This window comes from Lepisma saccharinum, chromosome 17 (assembly GCF_977018435.1).
Source record: "Lepisma saccharinum chromosome 17, izLepSacc3.1, whole genome shotgun sequence".
In the NCBI taxonomy this organism is placed as follows: domain Eukaryota; kingdom Metazoa; phylum Arthropoda; class Insecta; order Zygentoma; family Lepismatidae; genus Lepisma; species Lepisma saccharinum.
In genome coordinates, this window is record NC_139245.1 from 44566202 (window position 1) to 44584735 (window position 18534).

Below are 18534 nucleotides of genomic sequence, written 5' to 3' on the forward strand. Positions count from 1 at the left end.
ACTGTTTGCGCGCTATCATTGTTTAAAACGGCGGAGTTATTTTATAGACACCCTGTATAACGATAATTTAACGATCAGAAACATACAAAAAATATGCCGATCTACGTGGCGGAGTGGTTAGCACAGCGCGCTACGACGCCAGGAGTCCCAGGTTCGATGGTTGTTCTTTGTGAGTGCCCCTTTATCAATTTCATCATATCACTCATCCTCATCGTCGTGATTAGCCAAAAGTGGCAGAAAAGCAACGTTAGGTAACAAAAATTAAATAAATTAGACACCATTAGTATGCAAGAAACATGTAATAATTGAAGTAAAAAAACAACATTAATATGGTTAGATTTTAGGGAGCTTTCAGACCGAAGTGACAATCGGCATGTGTGGAAATGAACCGCCTTTCGCACTGAAGTGATATGGCATCGTGTCGCCTAGGTCTGGTGGTCGCGCATGCGCAGTGAATGAATGCTTTCTTACAGACTGGGGGAGACCGTGTCGCTTGTTGTTTTGGTGTGAAACCCCTGTGTCACTTGTCACTTCCTGCCACGTGTCGCTGGTCGCTTCGGTCTGAAAACTGCCTTACATACGCTGTGATGAATATTATAGAATAAGTTGTTGGATAATCAATAAGTAACGAACTTCTTTTTGCAACAAAATATATTTCAGGCTTAATGTTTTACATAGTACCATACCTTCTCTTGTACATATTACTTTCATACTCAATCGGTGTTAGTACTGGCATTTTTTACTTTATTTTATCAAGCCGAAGCAACAATCTGGAACAACTGTATAATGAAGAAATCATCTAAAAATAGCGAGCTTCACCTGTGGTCTAGTTTCACAGTCTTACATTAATTGGTTCTTTTCCTAACATTTTACAAAAGCATTCTCTCAACACCTGAGACAAATATGCAACCTTGGCAGCCTTTAGTTGGCTATTTTCATCCCGTAATTGTGTGTGTAAGCATGTTGGGTTCATGACATACGACTCAGAAAGAATCAACAGAAATTGTATAAACAGCACCGTATACTTACTGATAGGTCTCGGTTATCTCAAAGATGAATAAATGCGACGTAACATAAAATGCAATACAATATTACTTACTTATGTACATCATAGTCTATAAAATGAATATTAATGCCCGCATTATCTGTTTCTGTAGCACATGCAATAATCATATTCCATTATTGAAGGATTACCGAGTAGACTTATGCTTATAATATTATTGAAAAGTAAGATGCACAATATATTTCAGACACTGACGTACGCAAGGTTATTTTTTCGGAGGGGGTTGGAATTGTAAAGGTATAGTTGAGTTCCAGGGGATGATGGCTCGATACCTTATAAAATATTTCGTATTTATCCTCTTTAACCTTTGTTTTAAAATTATTCCAAGACAATAATGAAAATCGGGGGTAATTTTTTAAGGGGGTTTGCATTTCTTATTCATGCCCCCCCCCCCTCGAGTCCTTTACTGCATTGAGCTAAAAATTTTGATTTGTTTTTCTTCTTTTTTCGCAACTTCGGGAGGTGCTGAAGCTCCATCAGCTCCCCCTTGCGTACACCAGTGATTTCAGATCATTGACTATGCAAGGAACGTGTGCCCTGTATTCTCGTATAAGTTAAAAATTTGCCCGAGAGATGGTGGTATAGGCGTTTCATTTTCATTGGTCGTTGCTGCTCCCTAGCGCTCAACTTGTGAACTAACCATGCCATTCGATATATTATGATTGAAGGATATGGTAGCAGGATTAGGCCAAAGAAAGTGCAAACTGATCTTAAGTCAATTAGATTTTTGTTAAAAAATAATAATTGGGGCATAGGTTGAGAAAAGGGGCATAAATATTTACATTCCCTATCACTTATTTCATCAAGAGGGGAAAATTCTTGTCCTTTCGAATGTTAGCTTCAATCCTACAAATTGAAACTGAAACTTTTTGGATAATGTGGCAATGTGTTGTAAATACTAATGAGAAATCTAAAAACACGATTTAAATATTTAACAAATATTCTTTACATTCAAATTCGTTTTTTCACATTTTTCTGTTTTTCTTCAATCATAATTCTTTATTGCGATTAGGAATTATGATCACACTATCAGTAAAGAGCATTTTAGCTTTTACACAAATCACTAATTTAAATAAAGGAAATATTAATTGTTCAATAACCGTCTCAACTCTATTATTTTGACTGGCTTTTGTAAACGTAGTGTTCTTGGAATTCTTAGTGCTTAAATAGGAAGCAATAATGGCATGTCATTATGTAATTCACTCTTCTATTTGATTCCCAGGGAAGGGTCGTGTTCCTTCCCTTTCAACCCTTCCAGGTGGCCAAGCATAAACATATATACAAAAATAAGCTTGAATTCCTTCGCTATCACTCTAGTAACGTAACCTATTCACACTTCGTAGCTACTAATGGGATCACATACAAGATCACGTGTTGTTACCTGCACTCCAAGCAGTACACAAAGAATTTGCAAAGTAACTTTAACCACATTGTGTATTGTAGGTAAATATGTTAGTCCCTCGAGATGAAAGCAAAGCAAAGAAGTGTCAATGCAGTAACATAACTTTGGTTAAATCTACTTTAAACTCTCCATTTTTCTCGTTCTGAAATTTCTTTATTTATAAACTGTCATTTGCGTAATCGTTCAGGACAAGAGAGCACAAATTCCTGATTTTTATTCCAGGTGCATTATTCATCAGACGGTTGTTTCACTACGAGGACTTCGTACTCGGGAAATGACAGTTCGGCTCCATCAAAGGGGATGTAGCAGACACCGTGGCTGGGATGCACCTGCAAGTATGAAGAACATTTATTGGTAAGTGTTTCTTTCACATTTTAAACATTTTGAAAGTGAAGCTCATTTCTTGGTCTGAATGGTTTTTAAATTTCATGAAGTGTACATAAGTATAATGAAAGCCTTTGTTAAATAAAATGTACATTTGGACCTAAAAGGGATGAGGAGACAGGTGAGTGGAGAAGGTTACATAATTTAGACCACATAATTTGTATTCATGTCCAGATATTATTATAACAATTAATTCATGAAGACTTTGGGCAGGTCATGTGGCACGAATGGGGGAGGAAAGAAGAGTTTACAGGATTCTTGTTGGGAGACCTGTAGGAAGGCCAAGACGAAGATGAAGGGATAACGTTGACATGGACCTAAATGAAATCGGTAAGGATGGAAAAGATTGAATTGGTCTTCCGCAGGATAGGGACAGATGGAAGGCTTGTGTTGCTGCAGCCATAAACCTTCGGGTTTAAGAAGGCTAGAGAGTAAGTTAGTTAAATTATCTTTAGAGCTGTTAGAAAGTAATTCTAGTATTTCTAAGACACTGGAATTATCAGTTTGAAAGTTATTTGCTCATGAAAATTAGATTGCGCAAGTAACAGTTGTTCAAAGCCATTTTTCATGTAACAGAAAGTTCTATGTACTACACATGGTAGATGAAGGAATGTCCGGGAATACAAAGACAAGGAAGGTTTTGGGGGAAGAGGGTATCTTCCGACAAGGCACCCAAGTGCCAACCTTTCCTCCATGTAGTACACCTGGGCTGCACTCATAAGAGTATAATTTTCTGGGGTAGCGTGCGGTTGTGCCGTCAATGTGTGTGTTTGTAATATTCTCCATCTCATCTTTTTGCCGCTCGTCCCCATCGTCGCGACGTATAATAAATAACATTAGCAACAACAGCAAGGAAACTTAAGTAGGCTCAAGACGAAAAATAACACTATATAGATGGTGTCCGGAGTGGGCTGACAGTTTTTAAAAGTGTGCTATTTTTATATGGTAAGAAATAGCTTGAAACAAAAACATACATTTTGAAGGCACTCGCCAAGTTTTATTGGAAGCAGTTACAGCTCAGTATAGCTCCACATAAGCTCCGTTCGTTGCACGGAGAATGTCCAGCCTGCATTCAAGCTCCCCCCACTTGTTCTGTAGCATTTGAGGAGTTAAAGAAGCAAGAGCATTCGAATATGGTCCTCCAGTTCTTGTATATCGTTTATCTTTTGGCCAGAATACACCATGTCTTTGGCATACCTCCAAAGAAAGAAGTCTAGAGGGGTAACATCAATCTTCTGCAGAATGTCAATGGCAAACGAATGTCTTTTCGGCCTGTCATCTGGCTTAATTTCGTGCAACAAGTGTATGCGTACAAATGTAACCTTTTGTGCACGACTTCGTGAACAGTGGACTTATCAATTCTTAGCTGCCTGCTCGCCTCTCGTATTGACTTCCGTGGGCTAAGCGTGCTTTTTTCTGTACCGACGACATTTTTGTTTGAGCGACACTAGCGCCGCCACCACTAGTTGTACAGTGGGATCCACGAGTATTACCGTGCAAATTGTCCATCACCATGTTCGTGTACTTTATTTGACCCAATAAGAGCTTCAAGAATTATAAGAAGACTCAAAACAAACTGTTGACAACTTCTGCACCAGCATATATAGAAATCCGTCGCTTAAAAACATGTAGGGTGTAGAAGAAAAATTAATGAAATTAGTCATGGACAATTTGCAAGGTAGTACTTGTGGATTCCACTGTACATCTATGATTAAATTGGTGAACAAAACTCACAAATGTACTATTGCTTATGCAATTCTTTGTTAACAAAGACCTCGGTTAGTTGAAATGTAATAATTATTTAAAAACTGTCGGTTACAATTCGGACACTCTGTATAACTAGTCAAAACTACTCAAAAAAGCAGCCAGCAATCGTGAGTCGAGCTCATATCGTATTAGACATATATTTACGATTGAAATCATATTTGTTTTATTCAACAACTGTCAGATGAGTAACCCAGTTGTTTAACTACAATATTTCAGTTTTCTTATTCGAATGTCATCCCAAAATAGTATTGGCTCATAACTTTTTAATGGTGCTTTTCCTGACCGGGGTGCCTTATCTCATATTGGTACTTGGTCCAGTCTCCATCCACCCTGCAAATTTGAATCAAGGTCACGGAAACACCCTGTATATGTTTAGAGCAGTTATATTGTCTTACGAAAAGATGTCATATTACGTTAAGGAAATGCTTGTAAATGATCTTACCTTTCCAGTGGTAATAGTGCCAGCATGTGCCACCCTTCCCACGTAGAGGGGCTCCATTAATTCTGTCTTTCCAGCCTCTAAGGCCCCTTCTGGAATTTGACCTCCTGTTTCCTTCACCCATTCAACCTCACACCCACAAAGAACCTGGAAATACGAAAAAAAAAAAAAGTAAAATACCTTATGATTATCTCAAGTCAAACAAGCTCTCTATATAAAAAAATGACGGTTATCACTGCGAAGTTTTAAGCACAAATATTTATTTACTCTTACCAACGTTTCAGACCAGCCCCGGCCCGTATCCAAAGTTAGGCTTCACGTTTTTGTGTGACGTGTTAGCGGTAAAGTGAATGCATCGCTTGAATGTGAAGCCACGTGAAGCGACGAAAATACGATGTTGCAATATGCAGATATTAAGCACCAAAACAAGAACAATCTCTAGGTTTACCAAAGTCCGTGGAAAAGGAGATGCTGTAGCCATTAGCGCCGTCAAACCGTTCGACGGGAACTTGAAGTTATAAAGCCATAGACCTCGCCTAAAGAAACTTATATAGTAATTTAGTAAACTTCATTACATATTGAAACAGAAAAAATCGAATTGCTTGAAAATGCCCGGGCAAGTAAATTTATGTCAAATAGATGAAGAATTCAATATTTATTGAATATCAAAAAAGGACGTTAGATCCAGTTGACAAAAAGTATGCATATTATTATAAGTAGTAATAAATCTTGCATAAATCTTCTTTGATACTGTCATTCCAAGTCGTCTGGTCTTATAGTCCTTGCCTTCCAATAGGCTCGGCGAAAATTAATAACCCTCAATTAAACAACAAGTACAGAATATTTTCATTATTTAATTTCGTATTATTTCATTATTTTCATTATTTAATTGTAGTATTTATTAAGTCTTTCGGGAGGGGTCCGGACCCCCTCAACCCCCCTTCCCATTGAACACGTCGTTGCTAACCTGGTATTCGCTCTTGGCATGCTCGGCGCACCCCCAGCACACGAAGCAGGCCTCCTTGGAGGGCAGTACCTTCCCCGGCAGGAGGTCGTTCTCGTGGTGGGCCCTTCCCACGTACATGTCGTTGCCGTCCTCGTCCTGTCCCCCCACGACGGCCCCCTCCGGGACCTCTCCGCCCGAAGCGTCCGTCCAGGTGTAGGGACCTTCTGGCTCTTCGGTCTGCTCGGCCTCCCCCTCGGCTGCTTCCTCCTGCTCCTCCGGCTGCTGCTGCTGCTCTTCCTCTGCGTCTCCGTCTGAAAATACAGAACAGGGTGTCACACAAAAGCCAATACGTTAAAAAAAACATCTGTGCTTTCTTGATATACAGGGTGATTCAATGAAAGCGTGCAAAAATGAAACAGGAAATAGGTGATGCACCACTGAACAATTTGAGATGAGATACCTATACTCTTATCTTGGGAATCTCTGAAGGAAGGCCTCGCATAATGGAGGAAGCGAGTGGGAGGAGCGAAGCAGAACATGCAGTCCCTTCCTCCATCCACGCAATCCCTTTCCCTCGCACGTGTTCATTGATCAAGCCCTCTGCGTCACTATTTGCGCAGAGACTTGCTTTCGTTCGCTCGCTCCAGATTTTCCCGGGAAAAAGTCGGAGAAGCCAGCGGACCGAGATACGGAGTACCACCTCACTTCGGTGTGGATGTCCGCAACCATCTGGATCTTACTTTTCCTGTTCGCTGGTTTGGATGGGGAAACTCTATTCCCTGGTCTGTGAGGTCACCCGACCTGAATCTACTCCATTTTTCGACTGGGGATATCTCAAATCACTTGTTTATGAAGCGGCAGAATCTTCTACACTGCTGTGTGCCATAGGCGTGCGCAGACCCTCTGATTAGGGAAGGGGGGGCAAAAACCTTGATGAAAATTCAGTCGTGAAAGAAAAACCTCATTTTATCTCACTGTTTTAGTTTTATTGCATTCATGGGTATGTGTGTGTGCGTATAATGTAACATATTATTTAAATACATTACATAATCAATTCATCCTTTATCTCTCCCATTCTTGAATACTGCTCCCCCATCTGGACTATGGCTTCTAAAACTAATCTTTCCAGGATTGATTCTGTCCTCAGCTTTTTCCTCGCCATTGCTCGCCATAGAATTCCTTCTCTCAGACACCTCCATAAAACAGATAATATGTCTATTTTGAAGATCCAGTCACCACACACTCGTCACGAACTAGCAGACATGAAATTTTTGCATAAAATCATTAATGGCAAAATTAAAACCGAATTCCTTGTCAACCAATTTCATCTACGAGTACCCTCACGGCCAACCCGCAACGTAAAGCTCTTTCACATTCCCGTTACAAGGCTCTCTCTCCTACAGTGGTCTCTTTACTATAGGCTCCCACACTTATATAATAACCTGCCTGTAAATACCGATATTTTCTTGTCAGAACACAGGTACGTGTAACAATTTCTTCTTTTCGTCTGCCATCTTGTATTGTATTTTTTTGTTGTTGTTATTTTTATTTTCATTATTGTTTTTATTTTCTTCTTGTTGCTACAGTTTCAGTATAAAATGGTCTTTCAGTGCTGTATCTGAAACTTTAATTAAATAAATAAATAAAGTAAATAACAAACCAACAACAAAAATGATATAAATTGTCTCTGAAATGTGCGCACTCCTTTCCTGGAAACCAAACTGTTATAGCAACAACTGTCTGAAGTACTTAGTTGTTCTTACTTCTCTCTGGCAATTTAAAATTCAACATAGAAAACAAATTGCGAGCGAAGCGAGGAAGAAATTTTTTTAAATTCAAATTTTGGCAAATTGAAAACAGTATTGATTTAATAGAGCGCAAAAAAATTAACGGACGGCCATTCTCTTTTACAATTTTTATCATTCAGATCGTTCGGCGCCCAGAGAGAAGACTCCCGCCGCTCTGAACTTGACAAGACTGCAAGAAAAGCAGATATTGCGAGCGAAGTGAGGAAGAAAATTTTACGAAATGTATCTTTATTTATATAAAACTTGAAATCGAGGAGGAAATTGCCCCTCTGTGGCCCCCTGCAGGTGCTCCTGACGTCTGGAAGAAATAATGCAAGATAGACGGGAAAATTAATTCCATCTTGAGTATCCATTTGTCCTGCTACTCTTAGATTCTGCTAGTCTTCCTTTCTTTTACTTCAATGTTTACCCCCCCTAGAATTGATTTCCGTCCAAGGTTGGGATAAGGCAATACTCCCTGCCCCCATGTGGTTGCGCCACTGCACCCCCTTCTCCTGTAGTTGCAGTGAACTTTCATCGGCTTGAAAATACGCCATTTTCTTTAAGAGTATAATATCGTTTAATAACAGCGTTAAGATTCCTCTACACTAAATTTCTAGGTGAAAGTATAATAATATAGGGGCATGGAACGTCTGGAAAGAGGGGTCAAGGATGACCACACCTCCAATTCGAAAACGAATGTCAACCTTTAAGTATATATTACACACGTATAATTCGATTGTAGTCATAGTAATTTACATTAAATATTATGTGATGGGGACGCAGGAATGCGATAATTTCAAATTGAAGTGGTGTTTTTTGAGGGGGCAACACTATTATCGGGGTAATATGCCCCATGGAAAAATACCTGGCTTGTCCCTTCGTGGAAAAAATCTGCGAACGTCCGTGATTAGGGGGGGGCAATTGCTCCCCCTTGCCCCCCCCCCCTCCGTGCGCACGCCTATGCTGTGTGCTTGCATTCTATTGGTCGCCGTCATTTTGAACAACTGTTTTGAGAGGCATAATTGCACGTTGCTAGCACCTGTTTGTCAAAGCTATGACACTAGTTTCAAAACCTCAAGCATGTAACTCATACTCGTAAATCAATGTCACTACTCATTGCACGCCTGCACTCACTTATTTGTCATTCCTATGGACCATAGTACATGCTAGAGCTCGATATGTTTCAGCCCATTCTCACTATGCTGGCTTCACTGATCCTACGTTCCCTATCTCAAATTGTTCAGTGGTGCGTCACCTATTTCCTGTTTGAATTTTGCACGCTTTTACTGAATCGCCCTGTATACTAAATATCATGTTGATTTATTTATCTAATTATCTATTTAATGATAATAAGAGATAGTACTAATAATAATAATAGTACAATATAATAAATACAATGATTCCTGTGTGTATATGTGTGTGTGCATTAAGGCTCGACCGGACCATTCGCCGACTCCAGAGCAGTTGCTTTCGAATCTTCCTCTCTTTTCGAAGAACTGCTATTAGAAAATCTGAAAAATTATGCTTAGAATTTCTTCTATAGCATTCATATGAATCTTCATGTAGCTTGCTTCCGCTGTTGCACATATTAGTAATAGTTTAATCAACTCAATAAAGTTTCATTGGACTTACAGCTTCACATGTGGCTGTTTATGTCCAGCATACTATAGTTTAATAGGTTGAAATACATTAATACAAGCAACATGCCCTAACTGGGTATACATATTGATTTGATGATAAATAGTTACAGTCATCTAAGAAATGTTGTTTCTTCACATTTTATATATATATATATATATAATTATATATAATATATATATATAATTAGACTTTATACTTTAAGAACTGTTAAAAACAATTTTATAACATGGAAAAACTCTTCTCTGTCCAAACCTTATGTTAACTTTCCGTTTCGATAGAATCATTTGAGTTCACATTTGCAATATGCCACTTTCGTGATTGTCCCACCTATATGACACTGACTTATGTTGAGCTTGCGTAAAGTACTTGCAGACAGGTAGGACATGTAAAGAAATGCAATCATAATCCATAACTCATGACAATTCGTCACCGAGAAGTCTATGTTGCACCTTCCAATCCAATCCTCGCTTTGCTTTGTTTTCATTTGTTCTTTTTTCATTTGGTATCCAGGATGGCCGTTGTCAAGGTTATGACCAACTTTCGTGTTATTTTGGGGTGGTACTAGATCGATGCTCTACTTTCCTCCTAGACGTTTCTGCTAATCAATACTTGGTACGGGCCAGGCTTGGCTTACTGCGTTCTTCCCCTGCACTGAATTCCTCGCCACAGTTCGACTCCCGGAAACCTCTATTTCAGAGGAGAGTCTTTGGAAGGTTCAAGACAATAACCCTTATTAACGACAGGGTTTAAGAAGTTCAAAACCACTCACGTCCTTCTAGAAAACCTTTCTTAAAATATAATTATTTAATCACATAAAAAATATACACTTTAACGCTCTCTTTTATAATCTTGCTACTTATAAAAAGATAAATTTGTATCCATTATTTTTTTCCGTTATCGAGTGAGGATTAGCTTCTAATGTTAATGCGAATGTTCCGATACTGCAGTTAAGTTCCCAGTAAATCCCTATTTGATTTGATTCTTGTTACTTGGCGTCGCTTTTCTGCCACTTTTGGTTAACCGCGGAGATGAGGATGAGTGATCATATGATAAAATTGATGAAGGGTCACTTACAAAGTACACACATGCCCAGGCCGGGATTCGAACACGGGATCCTTTGCGTCGTAACGTACTGTGGTAACCACTCCCCCATGGAGGTCGGGTAAAACCCCATTGAAAGCGTGTGCACCAAGTAAACAGAATTCACGAAGGGAAAATATTATTAAGCAGCAATGAAGAATGATATAATGATGTTCTGGGCGTTGGGCATTTGACAGTCAAACGAACTCAATGCATATAAATTGACTATCTTGCCTATTAAACGAATTGAATTTAAACATTTCTTTCGAATTCGCTACTTTATTTTCATTATCGAAAAGATGATGAGTAGAAATGGACGTAAGAATGAGTGATACAAAAAAACGAGAGAATGGGGAAGAGAAAATAAATCGCGAGGAAAACTGGAAATGATATAAAACAACATAGATAAGAAAAACTACAATAGAGCAAAGAAAGAAAGGTAGAATGAGATAAAAAGAAGAACAGCGAGTGAAAAGGAGAAAGAAGACATAAGAGGAAGGAAAAAGGGACATGAAACACGAGAGAAACAGAAGAAGAATGAGAGTAAATGAGTGATAACGTGTGTGTGTGTGAAACATACATAAAGTATACACTTCGCACCTGTCCGCCCTATGTATTAATATCCACCATCTGTCTAACAGCTAAATGTCTTCCGGCGTCCCTGACCCGTAAAAAAATCTCAATAATCCGCCATATTTTCTTCTCTAACTGAAACAAAATGGACGTGTTATGGAAAAAGTAGATACCAAATCTTAAGAATCCCTATATGTAAATCTATGGTCATTCTGTGCTAACTTATGAACATATCCTCCTATGGACAATCATGGTGTTGTAGTTGGTTATCTTACGTCGCTTTTCTCACAGTTTGGCTGATCGCGACGATGAGGATGAATGCTGAGATGGATGATGAATGAAGGGACAATCACCAACACAAACCCAGTAGAGGATTAGATATAATTTGCTCCAGTCGCCAGAGCCTCGTTGGTCTGCAAGAGTGTAGTTTCCGGGGTGCAGCACGTAGAGTAGGGAGTGACATTGGAGTCAGTGCTTTTCCATAGCGTCATTCGTTACACCCATGAAATTGAGGTTTGAGACTGGCTGAACAGGTGTATTTCATACACTACCAAAGAGCCCCAGGGCCATATTTGGTAGCCTGGTCCCAAACTTGGGACTGCTTTATTACAAAAGACGACAGCGGTATCAGTACGCCGTCAGAACTACCCTCGAAAATCTTACTAGCAGTTGGCAACACTGCAAAAGTGTGTGCGGTGTGCCAGTTACTAATGAACCCATTCAAACTCGTTATTAAACCAACATGCAGCTAACATATGATGTATGAAATGTTTTAATGAAATTATATGAGGGTATGCAGTGAAGGATAAAGCATTTAAGAAATGACTAAAAGTGGTAAACGTTGTAAGTGCCAAAAGCGAAAGTGTTGGGAAATCGCATCGTTCCGCACATCAGCCCGTAAGAACGTGCACACTAGTGACCTCTTTACACGCCCTCTGAACTACTTAGAGGGCTACCAGCCACATTTCACGTTTACTACATTATAAAGCATGACACATTTCACAGTTTAACGTGGAAAACGGTGTTTGAATTATTGTGGCACTTACAGCGTTTACCAATTTTAGTCTTCAAATCATTATTGTATACTGAACCAAAATTTCTAATGCAAAACTCAATGAAGTTGAAATATGTGTCTCATGACGGAAATCGAAAACATTCTAATAAACTTTGGTGCTCTTTTTCTGTTCCGAAAAGAAGAAAATATTTTTCGTGCGACTACCTTTTAGGGAGTTGTGATAAAATAGGACAGTGCGTGTCTAGTGACGTCAATCTTGGATTTATGACCTCAGGCACCTTTTGCTTTAACCAAATTCGCACGGATCTAATTTTGCGACATATCCGTACCATCATTGATTATTGGACATTTGGGTACAATAAAATGTGCTTTGCAATCCTGACAGTACAATTTCGAAGGCTCGGCTGGGCCTTTGGCTGACGCGAGGGCAGCTTTCTTTCATTTTTTTTCGATAAACCGCTGTGTTATTCCAAAATACGAAAAATTCTATCTGCTTGGAATTCCTTCCAGAGCATTCATGTGAATCTTCGTGTGATATGCTTTCGCTATTGTCTAGATATTATGAATAGTTTAATAGACTTAAGTAATCACGAAACTATTGAGATTATCTAGACGCGTATAAAGACGCGAAACTTAAAAGCCGCAAAAGCTGTTCCTAAATATTCAAAGAGTGCTCAAGCTAAGCAGAGGCTACATACTTACTTTCAGGCATGTTGCTTCCCGAGCCGACTTCCTTCACAACGAAACCCAACACTGAATCTGATCGAGGCCCGACCGAGGCGTCGCCACGAGGGGGCGCATGTGCAGCTGCAATGCGACGACCTTCCGGCGCATTCTTCTTGCTATCGTATCACCGGCGACGTCACAATGCAGGTTATTGCAATGTCCGAATTACAAGAAGATGACGAAGGCCTCTGTCCCACCCGCGGCACTTGGCACACCACGGAACAATTACCAATGACGTCATCGCCAATTGTCTCTTGTTACGCTCTTGTTGTGCGCATATTTACGCGATCCTACTGCATTACTTTAGGGGGGCGCACTGTTTATTCGTGTTTTGTAAACATAATAGCATTTCCTGTATTGTTGGAGGTCAATTAGTGTCTTAAAACTGTAAAATCTTCGTTCTTGGGTTCGATCAATGGCATACACAGTCGATGAGGACCAGTGTTGAACCCAGTCACTTTCGTCAGGGAGGGTGCTGTAGGCAACAAGGCATAATACTAATAAAGAAATACTAATATTATTACATTGACCCTTATCTCTAATACGTAGCTAAATTTAGTATAATGTCGTAAGACTACACAAGCACTTACTACCATTCCTCAGCAAACTGTTGACTGACTAACCGTTAAAATAGCTGCAAGAATTTGAAATTCGTTGCAACAATAGAAGCTGACATTACACCACCCATGCCGCTCTTAACGTTTCCATTGTTGAGTTACAATAAAATGGAATTTTATTATCAAAACGGACGATAATTTAAATTCGTTCATTATTTTTACTTTAAATTATAAAGAGGATTGAGACATTGTTTATTATTGCGAAAAAACAGAAATAGTACTTCCTACGATAAATTATAGTGGATGAAAAAAAACAAAGTGAACATGGTTGCCAAATGCTCTGCCAGGGTATTGAAATGGAGGGGGGGGGCTTTTTGGTTTCCTAGTGGATTCCCCCTCACTCCTCCGGACCGCGCTTTAACTTTTTCCAGTCAACTTGTGAATGTGGGTTCATTTCTTGCTCTCTGATTGGCTGTTGGAAAGTTACGGTGCTCTGATTGTGAGAATATCTTATTTGCGCTGTACGTTAGGTTAGGTTAGGTTAGGTTTGTTAGGTTAGATTAGATTAGAAAGCAGCAAATTTGCGCTGAAAATTAGAAATAAGATATTCTCACAATCAGACCACCGTAACTTTCCAACAGCCAATCAGAGAGCAAAAAATGAACCCGCATTCTCAAGTTGACTGGAAAAAAAAATTCGCGGGACAACCTCTGATGTCGGCGGTTTGATTCAAAAGTGGGGTTTCCTTTGGGCGCAGCTCTTGTGATCTCTCTCTTACTTTCTATAATTCTCTCTCCTTCTCTGTGGATCTTTATCTCTTCCCCATTCTGTCCCTCCTTCCCTGCTCTCTTCCGTTTCTTGTTTCTCTCTCTACTCTTTCTGTTTCAACTCTCTCTCTCTCTCTCTCTCTCTCTCTCTCTCTCTCTCTCTCTCTGTACATTTCCGTCATTCTTTCTGTCTGTTTTATCTTCCTCTCTTTCACTCTATTTCTTTTCGTTCCTATCTCTCCTTCTCTCGTTGTGTGTCTCCTTCACCTCTCTCCACTAGGCTACGCAGGGGAGGAGCTACGCCCCTTCCCAAAATGTCCATTGATTGATGGATTTGGTTTATTTTACTTCACTTTTCTGTCACTTTTGACTAATTGAGAAGATGCGAGGGGGGGATGAGTGATGATATGATGAAATTTGCGAAAGGACACTCACGACTCAGAAACACCCCATGCCCAGGCTGGGATTCGAACCCGTGACCCCTGGCGTCGTAAGCTAACCACTCCGCCACGAAGGCCGACCGAAATTTCGAGAAAACCAAAATTTTGAAATGAAAGCAGGGGTAGCCAAAGTGGTAAATGCAAACCTCTTTAAAAAGACTTCCGATTACCATTTTGGTGTTTGAATCTAATTAATATATAAAAGTGGATGTATGTGTGTATATGTGTGTGTATGTTTGTGCCGGCATAACTCTCGAACGCCTGGAGCGATTTCAACCAAACTTGGTACACGTATCACTTGCAATCTGGAAAGAAATACTGTTGGGGTAAGACACCCCTGGCACCCCTAGGGGCAGGGTGGGGAGGGGTGACATGCAAAAATAATCGAAAACGGCCGATATTAGTGTCGAATCCATAGTTTTCGGAGTCGCTAATTTCTTTGGTAAACCCACCCTTCAGGAAGCAACACCATAGTTAGAATTAATTATTTTCCTGTCTAATAGAAGATTGGGATAAATAAATACCCGGGCAACGCTGGGCAATCAGCTAGTAACTTATAAAACAAAGGTTGAAAACGGTAAAATACGAAATATTTTATTGTGTGTCCTTCCCCCTCTCCCCAGCTCCTAGTACACGGCTATGTTTACAATTCCAGACCCTCCCGAAAAAATAAAAGTCCTGGGTATTCTTGTGCCTCTTTCGATACTCTATCTGCTTCTTCCTTTCTCTCTCTTTCTAACTCTTCAGCTCTTCTTACTTCCCTCTTCTGTCTCCATTTGTTTCCTTCTTCCCTTTTTCTTTCTCACCCAATTTCTTCTTTCTTTCTCTCTCTCTATCTCTCTTTCTGTCTCGTATTGTTCGCCCTGCCTGCATACCCCGTCCCCATAGGCGTCCGCACGGGAGGACAAGGGGGCAGTTGCCCCTCCTAATATTCTCACTTACAAACTTAGTGTACAGAAAGCTTATCGCCGTTATTAAACAATAATATATTCTTTAAAAAAATAAAGTATTTTCAAGACGATGAAAGTTCCAAACAACCACGAGGGAGGATGTTGATTAAATATTTTCTACACTGCTGGACAAAATAAACCGGACACTTGCATTTTTTGTGATAACGCAATGGGTCGATAAAAGCTCTGATTCGAAGGCTAAGTAAATGTTGCAGAAACTGAATTAAGTACGAATGCATAAACAAAGTCCGAGCCTATGAATGGTGCATATGGTACTACATGATCTGCCAAACATTCTGTAAAATACCTGCGAGCTGTCATTGCAATTCAGATGTCAAATATTAAGGTGTCTGGTTTTCTTTGTCCAGCAGTATATATAATTGGACTGTATCGCACTTCGTTTTCTAGCAAATATCTTGTTATGAACACTCCCGCGTACTATATTCGTTAATTGTGCTACCTCTACGTGGCTGCAAAATAAATGTATCATTCAAATTGATATGAATAAATTATGTGTAGTTGTTTTGAATCTGTTGAAAAAAATTCATGTGCAATGATTTATCCTCACACCTCCAACCTCCCCCCCCCCACCCAAAAGTTTCCTGAATACTCCCCTATTTTTCTTTCACAAATGGTATGGTTGTTTTTGGCTCTAAGTTTACAATTGCAACCCCTTAAATACGAACTTACGCCCCCGTGGGCGTAACTTAGGGCCTGACTTTGGGGATGCAGAATCAAACTTGGAGCTTAACTTTGGCGAGACAGGATCGATAAGTTTTCATCCAATGACAATAGTGCCTGGACTGTTTTTCTAAAGAATTGTTATATTTGAAGAATCATAAAAATTACCCTTCATTTCATTGTTCCTCAGGACCCAGAAGGTTAACAAAAATGCTTAACTTCTAAATTTTAAGTAACCTGAAAATTTTAGAAGGCAAGTGTTCCCTTTCCCCTATCAAGTTACTCCTACGTAATCACCCCCCCCCCAGATGGAAAATTCTGAGATTTTTGATGGATAATGACTAGAGGCATGCAAATTTCATTTTTGACGAAAACACGAAATATGAAATAACATGCTGTAATGTTCATTTTTCATGTTTCTGAAAGGTCTGAGGTGCACTTTTCTACCCTGTTTTGTCACGAAATAATGCGAAATGAACTGCAAAATGCGAAATTTACTCTTAAACACGAAATTTACCGTTTATATACCGACGCGACACTTTCTGAAGTCTGAAGTATCCTGTGAGTTATGCAATTCACGGAAAATTGATTATTTCTGCTGTAAATATTTGAGAAGCAAAGATGGACCCCTTTACACAGGAATAAACTTAATACTCTGGTAACTACATAAATGTGCTATTAGAAGGGATAAGATTATTTTGTGTAATAAGTGCAGTTTTTAAATCAAATTTATATTCACAATTTTAAAACCAAATTGTCATTTTATATAGCACTTTTAATGTGATTATTCACCGCTATAACACCGAAATTTTATTTTATTTACCGCTTTTGAACCCGAAATCTACTCTGTTTTTGTACCGAAATTTTGCTTTTTTATTTACCAAAAATATGTGCCTCTAATAATGACACACTATACATGCCCCTGTTTTTCTTTCCCCGAGTGAACTTTCATCAGGGCTTTTGCCCCCCCTAATCAGAGGGTCTGCGTACGCCCTCCCGTGTGTGTGTGTGTGTGTGTGTGTGTGTGTGTGTGTGTGTGTTTCTAGCTCCACTCTGAGTGACAGCTTATCACTAGGGAGCGGATTGTTAGGAAAATCATTTCTCTTTGTTGCTTCGGAAGTCGGCCATATGACCATATGGCTGCCACGTATCTGCTAAGTTTTATTTCCAGTGGCGGCGATTAGGTTCCAAAACCGGAAGGACAAGGTCCCAAAACTGGAGGGGGGGGAAAGACAGTATATTTCCATTTGTAGAAATGGTTTAGCATAATGCGGAGGCGAAATTGGCGTAAAGTGGGGTAAGCCTTGTTTCCATGATATGAAAAACTCAATATGCTGACCAAGGCAGTAATTTATTTTATTATAAAACATAAACTAAACGTAACGTTTCAACCTTCTAGCAAGGTCTTCTTCAGACTCTGCACCATTTGTACTTTGGTGCAGAGTCTGAAGAAGATCTTGCTAGAAGGTTGAAACGTTACGTTTAGTTTATGTTTTATAATAAAATAAATTACTGCCTTGGTCAGCATATTGAGTTTTTCATTATTTCGATATGAAAGGATGCATGCAACATGCTCCCCCTTAAAATAGGCACTAGTCAAGTTGGATAGTTCAATAAACTAACCGATTTGTAACTACGTACTGGGTAATGATCAGGCTGTAAATTTCATATGAACTAACCGAACTATTATATAGTTCGGTTATATATATATATATATATATATATATATATATATATATTATATAGTCCTGATTATATAGTCATGAAACAGAAGGGTTGGTCATGGGAGATTCACTTTTATTCACGACTTTAAATTTTCTTCCCATTCTTGTAGCTTAATGTTCAAATGGTGTCGTGTCGTTTGCGCCGAGGCTTCTTACCGGTTCATTTCCGCCGTGACACATGTCAAGACCTTTCTTGGCTGGTTTTCCCACAATCCAGTGTGTCATCACCGCCGGGCGCACGTGTGTTTATGGCCACATGGTGCATAGTGCATAAAGTGGTCTTTAAACATAAAATCAAACGTGTGTTTATGACGATGCACAGCTGTGTTTACACTGAAATGTTAATCCTATCCAGAGTCAAATATGACTTTTCTTTATTAATTTCAAAAGACGTTACACAGGATTACTTGTATCAATTTTATTCCACAACACAAAATACATAAATCAGTATCAGCCTATTAACTATTAATCATTTATCGTTAATCGTCCAAAAAAAACATTGTAAATACAGTATTGTTAAAATATTGAAAGCATTTTACAAGTACTACGTAAATGTACCTTTGGAAACAACATAAATGTGCCAGTCTAT

General features: G+C 39.3%; 1 protein-coding gene across 1 annotated transcript; it reads right to left on the reverse strand.

Moving 5' to 3' along the window:
* Positions 1-633: 633 nt before the first annotated feature.
* LOC146001712 (pfs47 receptor-like) lies at positions 634-12966 on the reverse strand. Its single transcript, XM_083139377.1, has 4 exons — positions 12803-12966; positions 6023-6312; positions 5059-5202; positions 634-2794 (listed from the first exon to the last, which is right to left on the reverse strand). The coding sequence occupies exons 1-4, from the start codon at positions 12810-12812 to the stop codon at positions 2693-2695; spliced, it is 546 nt and encodes a 181-aa protein (XP_082995503.1). The 5' UTR covers positions 12813-12966; the 3' UTR covers positions 634-2692.
* Positions 12967-18534: the final 5568 nt, after the last annotated feature.

Coding starts and splice junctions, on each gene's coding strand:
- LOC146001712 (XM_083139377.1), bottom strand. Junction 5,203..6,022: donor ATGCCAAGAGCGAATACCAG/GTTAGCAACGAC, acceptor TCGTATTTCCAG/GTTCTTTGTGGGTGTGAGGT. Junction 2,795..5,058: donor GCACTATTACCACTGGAAAG/GTAAGATCATTT, acceptor TCATACTTGCAG/GTGCATCCCAGCCACGGTGT.